This window comes from Delphinus delphis, chromosome 13 (genome assembly GCF_949987515.2).
Source record: "Delphinus delphis chromosome 13, mDelDel1.2, whole genome shotgun sequence".
Taxonomy (NCBI): Eukaryota; Metazoa; Chordata; class Mammalia; order Artiodactyla; family Delphinidae; genus Delphinus; species Delphinus delphis.
This window is the reverse complement of record NC_082695.1, coordinates 4,824,932-4,841,716: the sequence shown is the minus strand read 5'-3', so window position 1 is coordinate 4,841,716 and position 16,785 is coordinate 4,824,932. Positions and strand designations below refer to the sequence as shown.

The following is a 16,785-nucleotide window of genomic DNA, read 5'->3' as shown; positions in this document are numbered from 1 at the left end:
TAAAGATTCCTAAAGGCGTTGGTGCCATTGTGAGGTGGCAATGCCAGGGACCTGTGTCTGCGAGGCTGATGCGGGAAGGGGTTTAAGCATCTCGTTAGTTATCTTCTCCTCAGTCTTTGATTTCACTCTACAGTGAACCAGGCTCATCTTTTCCTTCTCGTGGGAGAAAATTCACATTCACGCCCTTTTTGGGGGGGAGGAGGGAGGTGATGATCATTTGTCCCGAACAACATGGAGGTTTGTTCTTTGAGTTTCGACCTCGGCACTGCTGACATTGCTCTGAGCCGTTCACCTGTTCACATGGAGGGGGCAGTTGGACGTGTGCACCTCGGGCTTGGAAGGGAGGCCTGGGCTGCAGGTACTGCAGTCTTCGTTTGTGGCTTGCAAAACGGGCTGCCTGGTGGCATTCCAGGTGAGCTGGGGAGTCCTGACAGCAGCCCAGCACCACACGGTACCCCTCAAAGTAGTGTGTGACCTCCAGCCAGTGACGTCGCATTGCTGGCCTCAGGTTCTTCATCTGTAAAATGAGATTGTGGACCCCTGGCAGTTTTGTGGTTCTGTGCTGAACTGAGTGTTGGTTTTGTGTCTTCTGCACATAACGTGACCTTTGCTCCCTCCCCCGCCCGACCCAGATACATACGTAAAAGACATTCATTCTCCTGGTGGTCCAGGAGAGAAAGTCTTCAACGTTTTCCTTGCTTATCCGGAAGACGTGAAGTGAAATGGGGGCTTACGTTGTCTAACAGCCAACCCGCGAATGCATGCACGCTGAAGGGTACCTCCGCGTGCTGAGTCAGAAGTCCGTAACAAAATGCTGCGTCCTCACCTCCATCCTGCAAAATTATAGTGTAATGGGGCAAAAATAATTACGTCCACATTTCTAGTGCATTCCATGAGTATTTTCCTACAAGGATTTTAATCTAGTGCAAAGCTCTCTTGGTTTTTCAGGGAAAAAAAAATCCCCTTTATGGCTCGACCGAAGTGTTGTTTTAGTAACATATAGATACCTTTGCAAGCATCTCCAGATACGGTGCAAGAGTGAAATGTGTTGCAAGTGGGGTTTGATTAGCGGTGGTTTGAGTACATAAAGGAGGTGAGGTAAAGGGAGAAACACACACACAAAAGGCAACAAAGGTTATGGAACTCCATTAAATTATGTTTATGATTTTACTTGTCAGTGGTTCGTAATACAAAATGGTTTTCCTGGAGTCTGTTTATCAGCGTTTGTCCCTAATTAGTGCCTACAAATTACCTTCTGTTCAAGTCATGTTCTCCTGGTTGTCTTGGGTCTCATAAATCAGAGCTGTTGCAGGTCATGAACTTTCATTGTCAAGTTTCTCACGGGCTTTTTCCTGCTGATGCATCTGGAGATTCTGTCCCCTCCCCCAAGGTCTCCAACGGCTGCGATTCGATTTTTGCGAATGGGAAGGAGATGAAGAGCAAAGTGGACACGATCGTGAACTTCACCCACCAGCACTTCACCTCCCAGTTAGAGGTCACCGTCTGGGCGCCCAGACTCCCCCTGCAGGTCGACATCTCGGATACGGAGCTCAGCCAGATCAAAGGGTGGAGGATCCCAGTGGCTTCCAACCGAAGGTGAGGAACCAAGGGGGTGGGGGAACGAAGTTCATCGAGGACTGTGGTTCTGAGGTTCCTGGGGCTCCGCTCTGAGGCAGACGTCCTCAGGGACCCAGGCCCTAGGGAAGCTGAATCCACAGTGGGTAATAGTGGGATCGGAGTTCAGATGGATCTGACTTGGGTACTTACTTTGACAGGAGGCGATTATAATAGGGATAATAATCATCTCTACCTCGTAGAATAGTTGCTAGGATTCAGTAAAACGATGCAACTCATAAGAAGTACCTAGCACAAGGCCTGGCATTTAAGGGAAGAGCTCTTATGCTACTTTTTTTTTTTTTTGCGGTACGCGGGCCTCTCTCTGCTGTGGCCTCTCCCGTTGCGGAGCACAGGCTCCGGACGCGCAGGCTCAGCGGCCATGGCTCACGGGCCCAGCCGCTCCGCGATATGTGGGATCTTCCCAGACCGGGGCATGAACCCGCGTCCCCTGCATCGGCAGGCGGACTCTCAACCACTGCGCCACCAGGGAAGCCCTAAGGGAAGAGCTCTTTTTCTATTCCCTACTTCCCTGTTCCTCTTTCCTACCTTACCTCAGTTTCCTGCTTATAAATGCCAACCACCCTCTATGAAGCACAGTACAATGGTTAAGTTGTGGGCTCTGCAATAAGGCCACTGAGTTTCACCCTGGCTTTCTCACGTATGGCTGTGTGACCTTGGGCAAGTCACTTAACCCCTCTCTTCCTGTTTCTTCATCTATAAATTGGAGATGACAATAGAGTTACTGAATAGAGTTATCCCAAGAATTCAGTGAAAGGATACATCGTGCAGTAGACAGAATTCTAAAGATAACATCCCTTCAAGAGTCCCATCTCCTGGTTATTCAATCAAGCCCAAATCTGGGACTGCTGTAAAAGGATTTTACAGATGTAATTAAAATTCTAAATCCGTTAATCTTAAAAGATGGAGATTATCCAGGTGGGCCTAACCCATCAGTTGAGCCCTTTGAAAGCAGAAAGTTTTCTCTAGCTGGTAAATAGTACCATACGGTATGAAACCTTTAAGAATGGACATGTTTCTATTCAGCGTAATTCCCTTGAGATCCACCCCAGTCGTTGCATGTTTCCATAATTCATTTGTTTATTTTGCTGAGTGTATCCCCTGGTAGGGAGTATCACAGTTTGCTTAATCATGCGTCCATGGAAGGACACGTGTTTTTTCTAGTGTGGGGCTATTTTGGATAGAGATGCTATGACAGAAGCTTGACATACAAGCTTTTGTATGAATGTAGATTTTCATTTTTCTGGGGAAGATGCCCGAGAGGGGAATTGTTGGGTTGTATGTTAAGGGCATATTTAGTTTTATTTGTTTGTTTGTTTTTTGGGTTTTTTTGCGGTATGCGGGCCTCTCACTGCTGTGGCCTCTCCCGTTGCGGAGCACAGGCTCCGGACGTGCAGGCTCAGCGGCCATGGCTCACGGGCCCAGCCGCTCCGCGGCCTGTGGGATCTTCCCGGACCGGGGCACGAACCCACATCCCCTGCATCGGCAGGCGGACTCTCAACCACTGCGCCACCAGGGAAGCCCAAGGGCATATTTAGTTTTAAAGGAAGCCAGACTATTTTCCAGAGAGGCTGCTCCATTTTTCATTCCCACCAGCAGTGTGTTAAGTCACCCAGTGACACACACATCCACATCCTTACCAGTGCTTCAAAAGGTTACCTGCAGTGTGGTACCATTTATGATGATATAGGAAAGAGAAAGATTAGTGGTTGCCATGAGTTAGAGGTGGTGTAGAAGTGTAAGGCAGTACACAGGCCACCCCTGTGGTGACGGGCCAGTTCTGTATCTCGGTTATGGTGATGGTTACATGAAGCTGCATGTGATAAAAATCACATAGAACTACATACACACACACACAAATGGGTATTCATGAACCTGTCGAAATCTGAATAAGCTCTGTGGTTTGTACCAACGTCAATTTGCTGGTCTGGGTATTGTACCACAGGTATGCAAGATGTTAAATCTGGGGGGCTGGGTAAACAGTATACAGGACCTCCCTGTATGATCTTTTAAACTTTCAATGAATTTGAAATGACCTCGAAATTTAAAGTTTTTTTTTTAACACAACAGAATGCAATTGTTTTATGAATATGGTATTTCTAAAACTTCATTTATTCACTCACCACTTTTATGAGACTGCAACTTTTGAGTACCACCTAGAATACACTTACTACTGTTCTTTTTTCAGTTTTATCTATTTATTTAAGAGAAACTCCACATCACTATCAAAAAATAGCCAACTAGTAAAAATTAATACAAAGAAAATAAAATATTTTTATTAAATTCTGAGTAGATACAGTTGTTTGTCTGAATTTGTCTTTGTGAGCTGGGAGAGACTAGCAGGTATCAGAGAGCCCTTAAAGATCGTCTGGCACCAAACAGAGACGTTCCCTGGGATATAATCAGGATGACTGAAAAATAACATGGAAATAACCTTTCTGTATGTCAGTCAGTGTTTTTACTGCCACCTAAAATCATCTCACTTAACAGCAAGGACACTTACCCCTCACTTTGGGAAACTCAAATTGCTAGGTGCTGGTGAAATTTTTTTCCTGTAACTAATAATCTAAACTCAAATTAATTTTTCCATTTTAAAGAGTGTTGAGAAAAAAAAATCTCATTTCTTTTACCAGTCAAGTCTGAATTAAACTCAGTCTAAGCGATCTCCCCCCAGTATGATAATTTACTTTATGTACATCACTAATAGAAGATGGTAGAACCTGTGAAAGCTAGTTTTACTTTTCTAACCTTGAGGGTTAACCTTTCAGGGAGGTGGAATGACATGTTGTTAAGAAAGTGGGTTTCAGAAGTGACGTGGTGCTCGTCCCAAACTGCTGATAACGAGCTCTCTGGGCCTCGTATTAACTGCTCTGATCCTTGGTTTCTTCATGTAGAGACAGGAGCATGCTTCAGGGCTGTTGTGAAGAGAAATGAAAGGGAGAGAAAGGGACTTCTCTGGTGGTCCAGTGGTTAGGGCTCCACGCTTTCACTGCCGAGGGCCCGGGTTCGATCCCTGGTTGGGGAACTGAGGTCCCACAAGCTGTGCGGTGCAGCAAAAAAAATTTTTTTTTAATCTTTAGAAAGAGGGAGAGGACACCAGTAGAGGGACAGCGGCCAGGCTTGGACTCCGCGTCGAGGTGACCGGTTGTGTGGCTGTGACCCAGTTGCCCCTTCTCTCTGTGCCTCGGTTTCCTCACCGGCGAGATCAGCTCCTAGAACACCCTGTTCCTCGGGGCCTGTGCAGATGACGTGGGTCACTTGTGTGTGGCTGGCAGGTGGCACATGGCCCATTTACGTCAGCTCTTTACAGGAGCATGCAGGGCAGGACCCGGCACACGCTAGGTCTAACCCAGCGCGTATAAGTCTCTGCCCCTTTCTCCCCTGACCCAAGACCCATCCACCGAGGGCCACAGACCAGTCAGCAGCCATCAAACCAGGTCCTTTCGTAAAGGACACGAGACAGGTGTATCTCGAGGAGAAGGTTCTAGAATGGCCGAGCCAGAGAGGGTTTCTCAGGGCGGGTGTGGGCAGGCGAGTAGGGGGACAGGAGGAAGGGGGAGAAGCCAGGACGCAGGTGCCAGATGTGGTTCAGTAGTTTCAACACCTCTGCGGATCGGTGACCACTCAGATCAGGGCGGATGGGAGGTAGGAGGCTCTATCCTGATCACCTTTAGGGCCCGGAGCTCAGAGGAAGCCACTTCTGTAGAGATGGAAGGGGCTGGGTGTGGGCACCGTCCCCAGGTGATGGTTCACGAGGGCCGCCCTCAGGTGTCGTCACACCTGGCCTGCATCTCCTCAAGCACACCTGCAGGGCGGTAAGGGGGGTCCTTGTCATCTGTGGGAGTGACTGATGGCTCAAGGCCAGCCTCCACACGGCTCTTCTGACCCCAGACCTCCCGTTCCCTCCTCTAGCCCCAGTTCATCCCCGCACGGGGGATCGTGATGAAGTTGCAGACTTCCAGAACACAGGACAGAGATGCAGCCTCTGCCTGGGTGGGGCTGGTCCCCCCACCTGGTGCTGGGTGGGCGCGGCAGGGGCCGAGCTGGGCTTCTGTGCTCCGAGCACGTGGCGCTCGGTGACCACCAGACAGTGCCCGGGGAATGAACGAAGGAGCAGAAGGCGGGTGACCCGATGGTGAGCAGCTCACACCAAGCAGGGCAGAGTCACGGGGAATGAGGACAGAGGGGGGCGCGAGACACCTCCCCGCAGCGATGACGTTTGCTCTGCCGTGTGTGTGTCCCAGGCCCGCCAGAGACAGCGAGGACGAAGAAGACGAGGAGAGGAAGGGGAGGGGCTGCTCTCTGCAGCATCAGCGCGCCCTCGTGCGCGTCCTCACCCAGTTCGTGGCCGAGTCACCCGACTCGGGTCAGCTGAGCTACATGCTGGGCCCCGACTGGCAGTTTGACGTCACTGACCTCGTGATGGATTTCATGAAGGTGGAAGAGCCGAGAATTGCTCAGCTACAGGACGGCAGGACCCTGGTGGGCCGGGAGCCGGGCATCACCACCGTGCAGGTACAGGCACCCGCCCCTCGCCACCTCCCACAGCCCCGGTCTGTATTGATAAGGGTCCAGGTAGATGCTGTCGTGCAGGGCGGTGTGCGCCTGTGTCAGAGAATCACGGGCAGTAACAAAGGGTTCGTCGGTTCTAACAATCTAGACTCAAATTATATCTCGTGTTGAGAAAAAAATCTCATTTCTTTGACCAAAGCTGAATTCAACACACAGTCTAAGTAATCTTTCCCCCAATATGATAGTTTACTTTTCATGTATCACTGATAGAAGACAGTAGAACCTGTGAAAGCTAGTTTTATTGTCCTGAACTTGAGGATTAAACATTTAGCTCTGTTTCACCTTAACAGTGGACAAAAAATTGAAAAATAAAACGTATTGCACTAAAATTAATAAAAAGCGCTCTCCATTTTATTGTAGTAATAGGAAAACTATTTTCTAGCCAACGTTGACGGGGTAATTCTGCAGAAAGACTGCAGCATAGTTTTTGAATAACAAATTAAAATGTTAATTTGGTAAACGCTCAGAGCTAATTAAGTCAGATTTTAGGTTTTGCCAAAGTTAATTTTTGACAAAGCTGTACTCAACATTATATTTTCATTACTCTTCTATGTCTATGTAACAAGTCACCACCAGTCTCCCAACTTAAAGCACCACTAATTTATCAACTCGGAGTTCTGAAGCTGGGGAGTCCAGGTGAGCCTGGAGTACCAAGCCAAGTGTACCACAAGGCTGTGGTCAGGGTGTGGGCCAGGCTGGGCTTCTGTGCGGGCTTGGGAGAAGGATTTGCTTCCCAGCTCAGGTTGCTGGCAGAATGCAGTTCCCCGCAGTGTGGGCTCGAGGACACTGTTTCCTTGTGGACTGTCAGCCAGGGCTCATTCTCTGCTCCTAGAGGCCACCTGCCTTCCTTCTCATGGGGCCTCTCCATCACCAGATTCTCACTCTTTGAATCTCTCTGACTTTCCCTTCTTCCACCAGCCAGAGAAAGCACTCTGCCCGTGTGATTACAGGGGACCCACCCGGCTAACCCAGCAGAACCTCTCTATTCTAAGGCCAGCTGTGCTATATCCTATAACATAGTCGGGAGGGTGATGTCTCATCATAGTCACAGGTTTGAGAGATTAAGCAGGACCTCTTGGGCAGGACAGGTCTAGAAATTCTGCCTCCTAGATATTCCTCTCCATTTGTTAGTCACCCCCGCTTGCAAGCTAGATGGTGCATTCGGAGTGGTTTCTTAGAAGGAGAATAAGATTCTCTTTCCCACTTTGCTTTCCTGGTTTATCCGATGATGACGCAACAGCCCACGCAATGGTGATTAATGGCCCGTAGTGGACATCTAACTGCCCACTGAAAAGAATAAGTGCAGGGGGAGATGGCCGAGCACCAGTCCTTTAAAGCTTTACCACAATTCTGCCATTTTCACACCTAAATATTAGTTGTTGGAAAGATGTTACTCTTTGGTGCTTGGTACCCAGGTGGGCAATTTTTAGTTATTGCCTTTAAATTAAATCATGGTTTGTTTGGGTTTTTTTGTTTTTGAAAATACAGTGCTGTTATCATGATGTGAATCAAAGTAAAGAAAAGGGACCAAGATGATACTTGTAAAACTCCTTCACTTGGAGAGCATAATTGAACAGGGGCGTAACACTCACACACACAATTTCCATACGTGCACTCATGTCGGGAAACCTGGGAGAACACGGTGGTGGAAACACCAGTTAAGGAGTTTTGAATGGTGTGAGGGGCAGAGACTGAGGTGTCTCGCTGACCCTGCAGGTCCTGTCACCTCTCTCTGACTCCATCCTGGCTGAGAAGACGGTGACCGTCCTGGATGACCGTGTCACCATCGTGGACCTGGGCGTGCAGTTGGTGGCCGGCTTGTCTCTTTCCCTGCGGCCTCACAGGTTGGACAAAAGAGCCATCATCTCGACAGCAGTTGCCCAGGATGTGCTTCGAGCCCCACAGCAAGTAAGATTCCAGAACCCTTGCGTCCCTGGCCAGTGGAGACCACTTCTCTCTCAGTCACATCCCGCAAAGGAGATCCGTAGAGAGAGCACTCATGGCCGGGACTGGTGACTTTGAAGCTTCTTCCTGTTTATCCAGTCTGTCCTGTCTCTGAGGAAAGTACTCAGCGGCTTAGACACAGTTTCCTCTTAGTGTTTCTAATCCATCCACCACACGCCCATATGCGACTTGCTTTAGAGCAGCCTTATCTGTTTTAGGCACAGTCCGCTGCTAGACCGTGACCAGAGGCTCACATGTTTTCCCTTTTGCCAAAGCAGGTGCCTTTTGCTACAGTAAGTCCCCTACATGTGAACGAGTTCCGTTCCGAGAGTGCGTTCGTTAAGTCCAACAAAGTTAGCCTAGGTACCCAGCTAATGCAATTGGCCATATAGTACTGTACCGTAATAGGCTTATAATACTTTTCACACAAATAATACATAAAAAACAAACACAAAAAATGAGTCTTTTTTTTTTTTTTTTTTTTTTGCGGTACGCGGGCCTCTCACTGTTGTGGCCTCTCCCGTTGCGGAGCACAGGCTCCAGACGCGCAGGCTCAGCGGCCATGGCTCACGGGCCCAGCCGCTCCGCGGCATGTGGGATCCTCCCGGACCGGAGCACGAACCCGCCTCCCCTGCATCGGCAGGCGGACTCTCAACCACTGCGCCCCCAGGGAAGCCCAAAATAAGACATTTTTAATCTTACAGGACAGGACCTTGAGAAGTACAGTAGTACAGCGCAACAGCGGGCACACGGGGGCTGGCGTCGAGTGAAGGGGCAAGAAGAGTTACTGACTGGAGGAGAGGACGAGGGAGATGGTAGAGCACTGCTGTACTCTATACAGTCCTGTGCAGCAAAGGACACAAAAGCACAACCACTTGCAGAGGATGCAGGCACGTGAAAACGTACGCCGGACACGTGAACTAGTTTATGTGATTGGACATGCAAACGCACGTTCGCATCTTTGAAAGTTCACAACTTGAAGTTTCGGATGTAGGGGACTTACTGTACTCAGAAATTCCATTTCAGCTACTTGAACAAGCATGGCTACTAGGCACCCAATCACCACTGTTGACAATTATTGCCAACTCTCAAACTCTCCCCCATCTTTAAACTTTGACGTGTCGTTGATAAAGATACCAGGGCACTGTGCCTTTCAAGCCAGCGGGTCTCGTAATGCATCCTTCCTTAAGTGCTTCCAGCCAGTGCATGTTCCAGCAATCAGCATGGGCTTCCTAATAAAGAATGTTCAAAGGAATATTCTCTTGAGCAGGCGCCTGACGAGTTGCACCTGAGTATGATTCAGATAAATTGTCTGATCTTTCAAAATGTTTTCAGAAAGGTCAAAGTCAAATTCTGTTGTCTGGCATGCAGTAAATTAACATACACTTTCATGCACTTGTTAAAGCGTATTGTTTGTTTCTCACATCAACTATAGCTATAGCTCAGGGCCGATGCCGCTTCCAGGCAGTGTCGAGAGCTATTCACGATGATAAAACACAGAAATCAATTTTTCTCAGATCGTATGTTTAAATAATATGACATAGGAAATCGCATTTACATTTGCAGGTTTGAAGGAACCTGATTATAACAGAATGCTTTGCTTTCATTTTTCTTAGGAAGCAATAGTCAGTTCTTGGATTCTGTTCAGTGACGGTTCGGTGACACCTTTAGACATTTACGATTCCAAGGATTTTTCGGTTACTGTCTCATCATTGGATGAAATGGTGGTGTCTGTCCAGGCAAACCTTCAGTCCAAGTGGCCGGTTGTCGTTGCAGAGGGGGAAGGGCAAGGGCCCTTGATTAAACTGGAAATGATGATCAGTGAGCCCTGTCAGAAGACCAAGAGGAAGAGCGTTCTTGCCGTGGGTAAAGGGAACGTCAAGGTCAAATTTGAAGCAAATACTGGTGAGCACCAAGGAGGCACCAACGACGTGGAGGGCGGCAGTCGGGAATATAAAGACCACGTGAGGAACAGCATAGAGCGTGAAGGAGGCCAGGAGAGGGCAGTGCAGCAGTGGTTCCAACATGGCGCCCCTGGCGGCCACGGGGAAAGAACCAACCAAAGCACAACCCCGCAGTCTCCCATGGAAGGAAAGGATAAGAAGCTGCTCAAGAGTGGTGGTCCAGACGCCTTTACAAGCTTCCCCACTCAAGGGAAGTTACCGGAACCCCATAATCCTAGTGACCTTACGGTGACCTCCAGGGGGTTGACCGACTTGGAGATCGGCATGTACGCCCTGCTTTGCGTCTTCTGCCTGGCCATTTTGGTCTTCTTAATTAACTGTGTGGCGTTTGCCTGGAAATACAGACACAAAAGATTCGCCGTGAGCGAGCAAGGCGACATCCCCCATTCCCACGACTGGGTCTGGCTGGGGAACGACGTGGAGCTTTTGGAGAACCCGGTGGACGTGACCCTCCCGTCGGAGGAGTGCACGACCATGATCGACAGGGGGCTGCAGTCCGAGGAGAGGAACTTCCTTCTGAATGGCGGTTCCCAGAAGACTTTCCCTAGTCAGCTGCTCAGACCTTCTGACTTTGTCTATGAGAAAGACATGAAAAACGAACCTCTGAGTTCGTCCGGCCCAAAGAGGAAGAGGGTCAAGTTTACGTCCTACACCACCATCCTCCCGGAGGACGGCGGTCCGTACACCAACTCCATCCCGTTTGACAGTGATGACAGCATCCAGTGGGTGTGCCCAGACATGGGGCTGGGGGCGTCCCAGGGCTTCAGAGAGTACATGGAGAGGCTGCAGGACCAGATGTAAACTCCTTTCTCATGTCTGTATTCACCTTTATGCCTTCTGCTTTTTGAATGGTGGAGCCCGAGTCTGACCAGCAATAGGGGATGAGTTAACAAAGCTTCGTTTGTGGCGGTCTGGCGGGATCCCTTTCGAAGCAGCCATCAGGGAGAGCAAAGGCAGCTGGGTTTGAAGCCAGGATGTGCCCCAGATAAGCTCCCAGGGGGTCCTGGAGAAATTCTAAGACCACGGTTTTCTCTGCTGCCTGGTACTAGCTCAGTTCAAATATAATAAACCAGACCCCACAGACATTGTTAATCATCTCGTGGCGAAACAGCCGTGTGGAATTAGAAAAGACTTGGGTTTGATTTTTCTACTCCTAGACCTTTTAAAGCACAGTGGACATTTCTTGCCCTTGGCCTGAGATTGGACATACGTGAAAGCTGCTGAATGTAGCCGCCCATATTTGTTACGAGCACTGCTCATTATTTTTATATATCTTTGCACCTGCACCTGGTTCCTTTGACCTCTGCAATTCTTTTTGAAACATGAAGACAAGCAATTTCATTCTTTTCTCTGAAATCTGTTTGATTTACATATGAATTTTAGTCCCTGTGGTGTGCCACGTCCTGTTATTTCCTGGGTGTCTGTGCAGGCGTTCAGGGTCTTTCCAGTTTTCCTCACTGCATCCCTTAGGGGCAATGTCTAAGAAGCTTAGCCTCATGCCGTCTTTCTTTCTTTTTGTTGTTGAACTTTCTTGTATCAGACGGGGACATGGGATTTTACTTAAAATATTAATATACTGTAAGAGAGGGCCGTCTTCTTTACAGTTTTCTACATGAAGCTTAAAAACTTTGGAGAAAAGTTGTGAACAGTGAACCTTTCCTTTTATCTCTGCTTGCGGGAGTCATGAGGACCTCTTTCCTGGGGTGCGTTTCTGAGGACAAAAAAAAGTCCTCAAAATAGTTGTATTTATACTAATGCTTTGTGGTCAACACCATTTGTTATCCAAACTGAAATCAAAATCTAAAAATGATATGCAGAGAAAGGAAATTGCATAGGAAGTATCTTCAGATTAAACTTTTCTCTTACCAGAACAAAACTTTTTAAAAATGGGAAATGAAATGATGTTTCAGCTTAGCGATATGTAGAAATCGACCCATACAATGATTTCCACCCACCACCGAAAAAAAACCAAACAAACAAACCCAAAACATATATCTATCCTCAGTCATGACTCTGGTAGAGATAAAACCTATACAGGGTGTCCATTAATGGAGAACAGCAATGGGTTTACCCCCCCAAATTCATAAAATAAATGACTTCCAGAAGCTTGAGAAGCAATTGTGATGAAAAACCATAGCTATTGGGAAATCGAAGTGGCAAGAGAGAAAAAAAAAATCATGATTCCTGCATAATTTTTAAATAAACAATGTTTTTCAAAGAACAGCAAAGCAAGAATTTCAGATTAGGAAACCATGACAACGTTCTACGAAGATGCGCTAGCTGGAAAATCAGACACTGGGTGAGGCTATGCCTCATTCTGAGCTTTCTTGAGCCATTTGCATCTCTGAGAGGTAGAATCTTAAAGGCCCAAACAGTCAAGGACCTGCAGGAGGTGTTGAAACAGTTTCTTGACTCCTGATGGCTGTTGACTGGGCAATTCAAAAGGGTGTGCTTCCGTGGTTCTCTTCTAGGGTTCCGTGGACAGGAGTGTGACAACCAGCCTTCTCCAACCGCGACACGGCAGACACAGAATTCTCCTTGTGTCTCTTGCCCACAGGACTACAATACGTTTGTAAACTGCACCTAAGTTACCAGTGATAACGCTGCCTGCCCTCAGAGGCTGGTGTTCAGTTGCTCTTGTGTTTAAAATGGGGGTTAGGAGCTGAAGCTGCTGAGGTTCCCCAGATCTTCCAGTTTGATTGGGGAATAAAGCCAGGAGACCCAGGCATCAGCTTCCAAAGGAGTTTGCAAAGAGATGGCTGACACCTTGTAGGAAGAGCGCCTCTGGTGGCCAGAGGAAGCTGCCTCTGCTTTTCAAATGGCTTGGCAAGGAGGTAGCTCAAAGAGAGGGATTCAGGCACTCGCTGAAACATAGCTGTCCCCGGGAGCCCTGCTACTCCTGGCAGATATTTTCCATTTTCTCTCCCTTTGGGTCTTGGACATTCCAGACAGGGTAGGGATGTCATTTCTGAAGCTGAGGACCCTCAACTAATACAGGGGGTGAGTCTCTCTCACACACACAGCAGGCTGCCTCGCACTGGTAAAATGAGACTTCCCGTGGGTATAATTCGGGAGGGGACAAAGGAAGTTACTATTGTCACGGGGAGCCTTATTAAGGGGCATACAAGTTAGAGCATCTCCTGTGGTCCGAGTGCTTGACGTGACGCAGGAAGCAAACGGGAGAATCAGGAAGGGCCAGGGGTTTCTCTGCGGAGCCGGGAACTGACCGTGGTTCTGAAGACGCCTCCCTTGGGTAAGCGAACGACGTCACCCAGAGTGATGCAGGCTACATAAACCACCTTCGCTGGTTTCTGTTGAGACTCAGTCAGTTCAAAATAAAGATCAAATGGAAGGTTTCAGGGCAGCGATCCCTTTTACCATACCACACACACTCCCATATATGCACACGCACATACGTATTATACCCACGTGTGTGTGTGAATAGTGAAGAATCAGAAATTCAGTTTTTTTTGTGGGAATCAACACTGTCAGTTGTTCTCAGCTTTGGTGTGGACACTATTCAGCTTAACAGAATGTCACTGAAGTTCTTTCCGCTCTAAATATTCCCTGCTGACTAGAAACTATGGGTTATATCGGCTTGTTTTCCAACTAGTCAATTTAAAACAAATAGGAACTATACCTCCAAAATATTTCAGCTCATATGGGGGGGGCATGGGACCCCCCTGGTGGCACAGTGATTAAGAATCCATCTGCCAGTGCAAGGGACACGGGTTCAATCCCTGGTCCTGGAAGATCCCACATGCTACAGAGCAACTAAGCCCGTGCGCCGCAACTACTGAGCCTGCGTGCCACAACTACTGAAGCCCGCGTGCCACAACTACTGAAGCTCGTGCGCCTAGAGCCCGTGCCCCGCAACAAGAGAAGCCACCGCAATAAGAAGCCCGCGCACCGCAACGAAGAGCAGCTCCCGTTCGCCGGAGACACTGGAGAAAGCCCGCGCGCAGCAATGAAGACCCAATGCAGCCCAAAAAATATAAATAAATAAATAAATAAATAAAATGGGGGAAATGACGTAAATTGCTAAGGCTTGAAATATGATTCGCTGAGGGCCATGCATTTGCCTGGATTTCCCAGGTTCTTACGGCTGAGATATCCAAAGGACAGTTGTCAATAACCTGAAAGAAACGATGTCAATAGAGTCCCTTCCTCTCCCCTGAGAATGGGATGTTCAGACTCCCCTTGAGGCAGACACCAGCAGCCTCTAGAGGGGACACCAGGCCGCAAGCTCCATGAGTCACACGGAGGGCAATTCAGATGCCCCATGAGGGCCAGGTGACCTACACCCGTGGAGGATGTGAGACCACTGTCTCCAGGGGCCAAACAGGCTGCTTTCCAGGCCAGCGTACAGCTATCAAGGAGCAGCTGCCACACAGAAGTCCTGGAGTTAAACCTACAGTGTTGCATTTGAGAGAAAGAAAGAAGAAAAGACACTGGAAGTTTCCCCTGGAAACTTCCCCCAAAGGACACACTGGCTAGCAGATCTCAGGATACGCTGTGTGAACCAAAAGGGAATAACTGACTTCCTGGCTCTTTTCTTTTGCACACTGGTCAGCCTGAGTTCCCAGACTGCAATCATCCTTAAATCGTAGGCAGAGAGTTTTTATTTATAAAGATTGCAGGGAAAAAATGGATTAATTTCTGTCCCTTTGCTACATCTGTAGATGAAGTATTTTGTACTTGGATAACTTTAAGTTTTAGGAAGTCTGCCCTTGTGCATGTTGATCACCATTCTTGTCTCACTCTTTTAGAAGGGTGTCTTCCCAATGTTGGGACCACAGTAAAGTGTCTGAGAAGATCATTCATTCCAACTCCACTGACCACAGAGGGTGGTTTCATCTAAATCTTTCCTTTACCATTGACACCATTGTTTTTCTACTCTTGTCAACTCAAAAATGGCCTCAATTCTCCGTTCTAGTCTCTGTAAATGACACGGTAGATGGTTTATAAACCCAGCGACCATCTCCTCCCTCAAAATTATATTACGTGTAATGTATTGCGTGTCACCTGTTGTGTAAAGGAACAGTATGGGTGGTGGAAGAGTTACGCTAAAATACGGATATAGCAGATATTTTTGTATGTAATATAGGCAATATACTGAAACACTGAAAGGTGTGTTGGAATAAATACGTTTTAACATAAAAGCATGCAAAGCTATAGCTTTTAAATGTACAGACATCCCGCTCAGAAATACCTAAATTGATTATGGGAAAACATCAGAACCTGACGTCGTGAAATGCACTCAATTAAAGGTGCAGCCTTTAGAGGACATGACTTCTGTTGGGGTTGTTGATGGAATCTGCCAGAACATTTTGATCTTACTCTTCCTTACTTTTGGATTTTTTTCCTTTTTCTTTTTCTTTTTTTTTCCTGGAAATATCTCAGAAATAAAGTGACATCCTTTTCCAGCATAAAGGTATATACTAACCACAGGGTAATTCATCCTTTTTAACATGAAAATAAACATTTAAACATTCTCCAGTGGTTTCATTATTTTATCCACATCTTTTACTTGCAGCATCTCTATGATTTGACTCTCTTTATATGTTTTTCTTTTTAGCCGGAGATTTTAACACCTTTGACGCAGCAGTAAATGGAAACCAAAAGAAAATGTTTCTTGAAAGTTGCAAATAACTTTGACCTTTGAAAAAGGTAAACTTTTCATGTGTTGTCCTAGCAGACTGGGGGACACTTCTTCCCTGATGTTTCAGAAGGAGGACTCCTGTTTTGCAGGTCCCCGCCCAGGGTCAAACTGTCTTGGACTCAGTGCTGACATGTAATGCGTCAGCCCTGCCGTCTTCTCCCTTTTGGTCTCTACTTATCTATGACTCACTCCTGTTTCCATATTTGGGGCAGGGGCTTGTGGTGCTGAGAGTCCAGAATAGGTAGAGCTCTAGACGTGTAAGAAAAACACAAGAGAATCGGGGATCCTGCTTGGAAGGCTGATGATGTCTCAGCTGAAAGGTTGCCGGGTGCATTGCTGAGTCCCCACAGCTCTCTGTGGCTTGAATGCCCTTTCTGACGCTGCCAGCATCATCTTTGGCATTTTGGCAAATGGCACTCCTCGTTATCAGGATGAAAAGGGATGTCTCTAGGGCAGTAACTTGACATGTCATAATAAATGCCCCACCCCGAGCCTGATCTTTCACTGGGCCCTCCAGAGATCATATGAGGAAGTGAGTGTCAACCTAGGAATTGGCCTTGTGAAATGAAACCTGCAGAGTCACAGGCTTCAGATGAGCCCAGATGCTTTCCCGGTTTCCACACATGCCCCCATCGGCAGGATTTCTCACACTTTGGGTGAGTGTTTCCCACTAACAGCTCCTTCTTCTTTTTCCTCCTGGAATGGTGGAGGACAGAGCCACAGACCCCGAAGGCTCTCCCCAGATCTCAGCGTGCATGTATGCAGTTTAGTAAAGTTGGTTTCTGAAAGAGGGAACAAAGAAAGTTTGAAATGAGGCTTGTAAAATAGTGAACCCTTTAGGTTTAGACCTCTGTGTGCGCAAAACGCAAACACTGCATTGCAAACTTTTTGATACTGAAATGCTTAATGCCCGTTAGTTTCTTTATGGTTTTATACAATTTAGATCAGTTACACAGGTAGTTTATTGGTTTATATAATTTAGATCACTTACAGAGGTTTTGTGTTGTT

At 47.5% G+C, this 16,785-nt stretch overlaps 1 protein-coding gene across 2 annotated transcripts in view; it reads left to right on the top strand.

The window, feature by feature from the left end:
• Nucleotides 1-15,746, top strand: part of LOC132435811 (transmembrane protein 132B) — a 235,582-nt gene extending 219,836 nt beyond the window's left edge. For both annotated transcript variants that reach the window (XM_069541301.1, XM_060027875.1), the window contains 4 exons: nucleotides 1,391-1,596; nucleotides 5,880-6,150; nucleotides 7,924-8,115; nucleotides 9,768-15,746. In XM_069541301.1, coding sequence (XP_069397402.1) covers nucleotides 1,391-1,596; nucleotides 5,880-6,150; nucleotides 7,924-8,115; nucleotides 9,768-10,916 — 1,818 coding nt within the window. In that variant the 3' untranslated portion in view covers nucleotides 10,917-15,746. The remainder of the gene's footprint in view (nucleotides 1-1,390; nucleotides 1,597-5,879; nucleotides 6,151-7,923; nucleotides 8,116-9,767) is intronic.
• The last annotated feature ends 1,039 nt before the right edge of the window (nucleotides 15,747-16,785 follow it).